Raw genomic sequence first — 7,055 nt, 5'->3', positions numbered from 1 at the left:
GCTATCAGAAACCGGAGTGATAATTCATGTTTCTACAAGGAACTGTAGAATTCAATACTACATATTTCACCATACGTCATCGTCTTCCATCTCGGATACTTAGTCGGGATTCGAACTTGAAATCAGTAGAACATTTAGTCATTAAGACTTCAAACATTATTCTTGGATTTTTTTTTGGATTTGATTCTATAAAACCGTAAGTTCATATTTTTCACTTTTACATAATTCTTCCAGGGAAATGAATTATTGTATTTTTCAAAGCTTGTTTTTTCATTCTTTCTTGAGTTACTATGTATTCGACCCTAAACACGTGACATAAGAATATATATATATATATATATATATATATATATATATATATATATATATATATATATATATATATATATATATATATATGTACTATTATGTATTGTAAATTATGTTTAGTTATATTGTAAATATTAGATTCTAGTGTTTGACGAATATATATTTTCCTTATTGCTGAGTGTCCATTGACCGTACGACTTTAAACGTTCCATCTGTGTCGACAGGTGACATATAGTTTTACATGTAAATCGGAATGGGTTTCCAGTTCGTGTGGCTGTTCATGTTATATATGTTCGATGGTCAATGCATACTTATATTTTAGGAATAATCAACAGGATATGCTAATCAGACATCCATATATTTAAAAAAGAAGGAATTTCTCGGTCGTAAAACAAGCATTCGGAGGAAATACTCAGTATTTTGCAACACTCCGGTTAAAAGACGGCACAAAATGTCACAATCCGAGTCAAAAGTTCACAAACATATTCCAGCATTCTCATATGAAGATAAGTGAATTAGAAATTTCTTCCATCACAAGAATTGATTATGATGTATCAAGTGCACACGCAGCAACAATGATTTTATATTTAAACGTTGTATAATGTTCATATAATCATAACAACTGTTAGTTGTAGCCATAAAGGTAGAAATTACATTTTCATGAAAAACTGATATACATTATTTCAGGAAAGCAAAAATATGTACATATTTGGCCATCAGTATCTTTTTAGATCCACCCTGAAAAATAAAGTAACAAAAACGTACTTCTTAAACTCTTGATTTAGTGCCAATCAATTTGAACAAAGCTAAAGATGAAAGCCATTAAACCTATGTACAGTTATCCATATTGTTGATTTACGAATCCCACTACAGAAACCTCGAACATAAATACTGTGACATAACGGGGCTGTTAAAGACAGTGACATGTTTGTTCTACATCTACGTCAAAGCATGCAACTATATGTTGTGCCATGAACTTAAACATCAAGTTCTGCTTCCCTAGTGGACATCCAAAGGAGAAAAATTTGGTATCCTACTAATGAATAAGAAGGTCCAAATTCGCAATAATGAGTTCACCCGTGTACCACTATGAAAGGGGTTTTTCAGGGTGAAGGTAAAACTATATTTGTTCCGATTTGTTTAAATTGAAAATAAATATTGCAGAGGACTAGAGTCATCTGTAACAAAACTGAATTCAATATTTAAGATATGCCCAAAACCCCTCTTAAACATAACGATTTATCAACATATGAAGCTATTTAGATCGTTCAGATTGTTCAAGTGTGATATGTATAACAAATACATGAACAAAGTAGCGTTTAATTATTACGACGACAAGCGTTCTGTGGTTGACAAAGTAAGTATATTACCATACGTATTTCGCATTCAAACGTAAACTCTCACGCACTGACAGTTAGTTTATTTTTGATCTGTTTGAAAGCATCTCTAATTTCTTCTTGCATTTGTTCCTGAATAACATGATTTTCTTCAGATACAGTTGCGGTTCATCATAACAATATGCATCCAGCAGGTCTCTCTCCTATCTGTATGCTTCAAAATAAAAGAAACTGAAAATGTAAACTTATTTCAATAGATTAGCTAAATGATGAAAATTTTAATATATATATATATATATATATATATATATATATATATATATATATATATATATATATATATATATATATATATATATATATATATATATATATATATATATATAGTATCTGAGTGTGTCGAGTGAATAACTGATATATTTCCTCGAGTAAGTGAAAAACTTACTATTACGACGAGTTGAACATATATTCGTTACTCATTCTGATCAAGCAATTTGTTTAAATATTTTTTTGTTTTTATTTAATGCTCAAATGTATTAGCAGGCAAATTGTATTACAAATTGCAACATGAGCTTTCTAGCGGTATCCATGCGCGATAATATCAGCTGTTCCTTGTTCGTGTTTTGCAGTGATTTGTATGTTTTCGCACGGAAAATAAAAGCAGCTACATAATTCCTTTTCTAAATCACGGTTTAAAAAGCAGATAAAAAAACAGTATTAAAAAAAGAAGAAGAAGCATATTGTTGGATTTGAACCTGGTAGTCATACGTGACAGGTGACCATTCCTACTACTAGACCAAGGAAGTTAGAAATTTTCATATTGAATTTCTTCTTTATGTCGCTGTCTGTTGACCCCAATGTAAACATATTTATATTTGAAAATCTAATCATTCACGAGCTAACATAAAATATAAAATAAATATGTGTCAGTCGTTGTCCTAGGAATTCTTTGTTTTTTTTCTCACATAATTGTATCTTTTAAATTGATTGATTATTTGAATGGAGGAGGGTGATTTATTTGCAAGAAAGTCTCGTGTTCAAAGCCAAATCGTGATTTTAGTAATAACGATCCAAAAAACAGTTGTCGAAGTAAGACTACCAATAAACCAAATGAATATATACCGACTAGGAAAGAAAATAATGAGAGACCAAATATTTGCACCCCATACTAAATAAAATGCTTTTTTGAATTTACAATTCTTGTCAACAATGCACAGACTAATCTACTTCAGAAAAAAATAAAAAAGTAAGATGAAATATGGGTAACAAAGAACGAACATTTTCTGATAAACCAAAGTGTGTATCATTGGAGTATATGTATGACATATATGATAAGAAAAGTCCAACGCAATGCGAAGTATTTATAAGCAATACAATAATAAATAGTAAGGAATAGAAAACTGGCCTTTCAGCAAACAAAATAATGACACCTCACAAATGCAATCTACTGTTATTGAAGCTATATAGTTTTATATTGCCAATTTCTAGTCTGCAGACGTTCAATGCTCGGAATAAAAATGATGTCAGTCGTCTTAGATTACGTATTACTTCGACACTCTTTGCTATTGAGGGTTTAGTGCTGATGGAGGAAGAACACTTGAAACACTGGGAAGCTTGTGACAAGCTTTCTCACATACCCCCACTGGTAGAAAAGAAAACTCGGACCCACACAGACATGAGATGGCAGTGATTAGTAAAGGCGAGCGTTTTGACCACCCGACCACCCGGGGTTCCTCTACACCCCTTAAAGTCAGCATACTACGCGCCGAAGACATTTATCTCCTTAGCGTTGTCATCGTGAACTCATTATATATCTTATACTTTTTTCAATTTTCCATATGCAGCCGTGCACATTAACTTCACTAACCCGAACATTATATATTTGGTAGTTTCAACGAGGTTTGTTTATTATGTCACGTACACATATTACTAATTTCGATGTGGTTTATTATGTCACGAAAATTTGTAATTTGGCGTTTATCTCAGTATTGGAGATGTTCCTGATGATTGTGGCCTGTAGATTGTCTTAAAGTATCAAATAATTCTTCATGTCGTCTGCCTAATTGTTTAGCCATGAGTCTTGCTGCTTCTGAATTTGGATTGGACAATGCTCTTGATGTTGTTGAAGGCTGCCTTCTTAGATCATGCAGTGCTGTCTTCTAAACAGGCCTTCTACAACCTATGTTTCTCTTTGAAAAATAACTTAATTCCAGCATCAAAGGAATCATGAGTTTACATGTGTTGGTATATATGATTCATCTGAGTACATAGTCTCTTAAGGATGCCGAATTTACCTCGACATTCTTGGAGTTTATATCGAATGTATCCATTTGCCTACACTTTTACTCGACAGATGCTTGTTTCATATTTTCCTAGTTCAATTTGGAGATCTTACGCTTTTTGGTCACCTTTTCTCCTTGTGGTCATCTGCTAGAATGAATCATGATATTGAACTACGAACCTATTGTCACTGCACCATTCTGAGCTTCCCAGTGGCCATCGTCATCCAGACATAAAGCTGTCTCCTTCGTTGAGTTGTACTTCCTCGTCTAGGTGAGTTTTACTGAAAAATGCTATCTATATGTTGAAACCGATCAGTTCTGTACCAACTAGACCTGCTGTCATCAATCTTGTTGATCTGCTGATGTACTTTTGACTAGTAGGCATATGTTCTAGGCACTACTATGGAAATGCATTACTTTTGTCCTCTTGTAAGTTTTTCGACCACTAAGGCTGGGTTCCCTTCAGCCGCGGTTTGCTGAGGAGGGTTAAATATAATCAGTACATATTTAGGGCCTCTTTTCCGGACCCTTCCTTATGCTACGTAGGTGAGCAGTGGAATCCTGAGTAGGATTGTTCAGTCATCCATGAGGGCTGCCGAATCCACTGTTTGTCATGTTCAGTAAAATGCTAACCCATGTCTTGAGTAATCTGTGTTCAGGTCTGACTTGATATATTATTATATGCGAAATTTAGTTATAAGCAACGACCAGTTTACTTTGTCCAACATTCACTGATGTATGATCCACAAACTTAAGTATAATGGATTTCGTTGATAATATAGTTTATACAGCGGGTCTTATGTTCATACTCCAATGAACGAAAATAAATTTAAATCCTGAAATGAGTACAAACTTGAATGCTACAGCCATCTGACGTAATAGGTTCCGCCTACTATTTGGGTCAATATCTGTAATAACTTTCCATTTTCTAGAAATGAAGATATTGTGTTATAAATCTAGTAACGAACATACAATAGTAAAGATAAACACACCAAAAATAGAACACATGCAAACACATCAAGAGGAGTGTGTCTGCTATGTTTGTATAATGTCTCTACCTGTCAACACATGAGCACAGCTACAATTCCGATTTGTGTTCCATGAGTTATGTTTGAACAACTTGGAAGTTCTACATGGACATTAAGGACATTCTTATGTAACTATATTTGAATGTAGACCATACATAAATATTACATCAAAATATTTGCTTCGATAGCAATGTTTTGACAAGTTTATTAAGTCCGTGATAACAATGTCACAGATAAATGTCATGAATTGTTTGCTCATATTGCCGAAATTGTTTAGTTCAATGAACATTTTAACTTTTAAATAATTTGCTAAATAATTGTTTTACAATTATTGTTCTTGTTAAGAATGCTACTACTACGACTACTGCTGCTACTACTACTACTACTAATAATAATAATGATAACAATTGATGTATTTACTTAGGATAATATATTCGGCTCTGTATCAAAACAACCAATCTTACTTGTAGTCCTCTATAACAAAATATTAAAACCATAAATGCTATGTATGTGTACATAAAAAGTTACTATTTACAGTGTCTAACACGCTCACATAAAATAATAAAATATGTATACAAGCATTCATACACGTGTTAGATTAAAACATGCTTCATAAATCCACGTATGCTTAGAAGATTAAAACATACGTAAGATATACATGTAGGTTTGGGAGAGAGGAATGATATTCAGCAACACTGTTACTGAATATGTAAACTATTTTGTACAGAAAAAATTTTAATTAAGGCAAATACAGATTAGAGAATGAAATAGACCGGATATTGTGTGGATTTATATCGAAATGTGAAATATAGTAGATCACTAATATGTTCTAGATTTAGGTTATGAAAAGACGCTTGCTTATGTCAAATAGGTTTAAAATATTTTACTCTATAATTAGGTCACCTGTATAAATTAGCACTATAGTATATCGCAGAGATACACGTTAATATGTATGTATGCATGTATGTATGTATGTATGTATGTATGTATGTATGTATGTATGTATGTATGTATGTAAGTATGTAAGTATGTATGTAAAGATGGATGGATGGATGTATGTATGGATGGATGGATGCATGTATCGGGTTTAATGGCACTTCAGAATAACTCTGACTCGTTATTGCCGAACTTGTGCTAGGTAATACAATTTGGAAACGCAAAATCTTCAGGAGGCAAATCCAATCCAATCAAAAGCAAACATGGTTTACGAAGCAATATTCAAAAGGTTACGATCCTGTAAAAACACCCAAGAGGGTAAACAAAATGTAAATAAAGGCAGAAAAGGTTTACAACCCAAACTAAAAGGTCAATCCTTTTCCACATACAAACCTTTCTCTTTTAACACGTTACTATTTTGAAACTTCTTTTAAATTTACCTTCTTGCATGCGTTTGTTTGTTTGTTTGTTGTTTCTATCGGACATTATAGTAATTACTTACCTACTCGACTTTGCTGCATGACTGAGTAGTTAAATGCCTTCATCTGAGTCGTATATTCGTTTGTCTGTATAAAGAATGTTTAAAATAATTAAAATGGTTTGTAAAGAGAATAAATGTTCATTATGTGTTTCGATGCACAGAATCCTCAAAAAAGATTTATTTGAAAATTATTGATAATTGTACATATGAATTTTAAAACTAAAGGCCTTCTATGCAACTATGGAACTGTGCTCTACATGAAACTATTGTAAGCTATAATTTCAAGGTCACATCTTACAATAAGAACGAATCAATATAAATCACACTGAGAATGCAATAGCACACTCAGACATATGGAAACTGAAAACGCTTCTTCAGTATACACGTGCCTTAATTGTAAGCACATTTCGAAAACTCAAATGTTCTGCAATGTTGCATTTTAAGATTTGTGCTGAAAATATTTGGAGAAGTATTGGACAAAAATATCTGTCACAGGTAATGAGACATATACCTGTGATTGCTTCTTGATACGCAGACTATGACATTCCATGGTGGCATGAGCTACACTTTGATTTGAGAATGAAAGAGAAAGAAAAATACCTCCAATACACTAAAGCAAAATATATTTCACACTAAAATATGTATTATTCTCGTCGTTCTGCGATTTTATTTTTCTATTAGT

At 32.6% G+C, this 7,055-nt stretch overlaps 1 protein-coding gene across 1 annotated transcript in view; it reads right to left on the bottom strand.

The window, feature by feature from the left end:
* Positions 1-372: 372 nt before the first annotated feature.
* LOC149798405 (uncharacterized) overlaps positions 373-7,055 on the bottom strand; it is a 106,092-nt gene continuing 99,409 nt past the window's right edge. The window contains exons 11-12 of the mRNA XM_089963605.1: positions 6,395-6,458; positions 373-1,860 (exon numbers count right to left, since the gene is read on the bottom strand). Coding sequence (XP_089819731.1) covers positions 6,424-6,458 — 35 coding nt within the window. The 3' untranslated portion in view covers positions 373-1,860; positions 6,395-6,423. The remainder of the gene's footprint in view (positions 1,861-6,394; positions 6,459-7,055) is intronic.

Source organism: Sinohyriopsis cumingii, chromosome 6 (assembly GCF_028554795.1).
Source record: "Sinohyriopsis cumingii isolate HCF-2022 chromosome 6, ASM2855479v2, whole genome shotgun sequence".
Taxonomy (NCBI): Eukaryota; Metazoa; Mollusca; class Bivalvia; order Unionida; family Unionidae; genus Sinohyriopsis; species Sinohyriopsis cumingii.
Note: the sequence above shows the minus strand (reverse complement) of the source record. Positions and strands in the feature narration are given on the sequence as shown.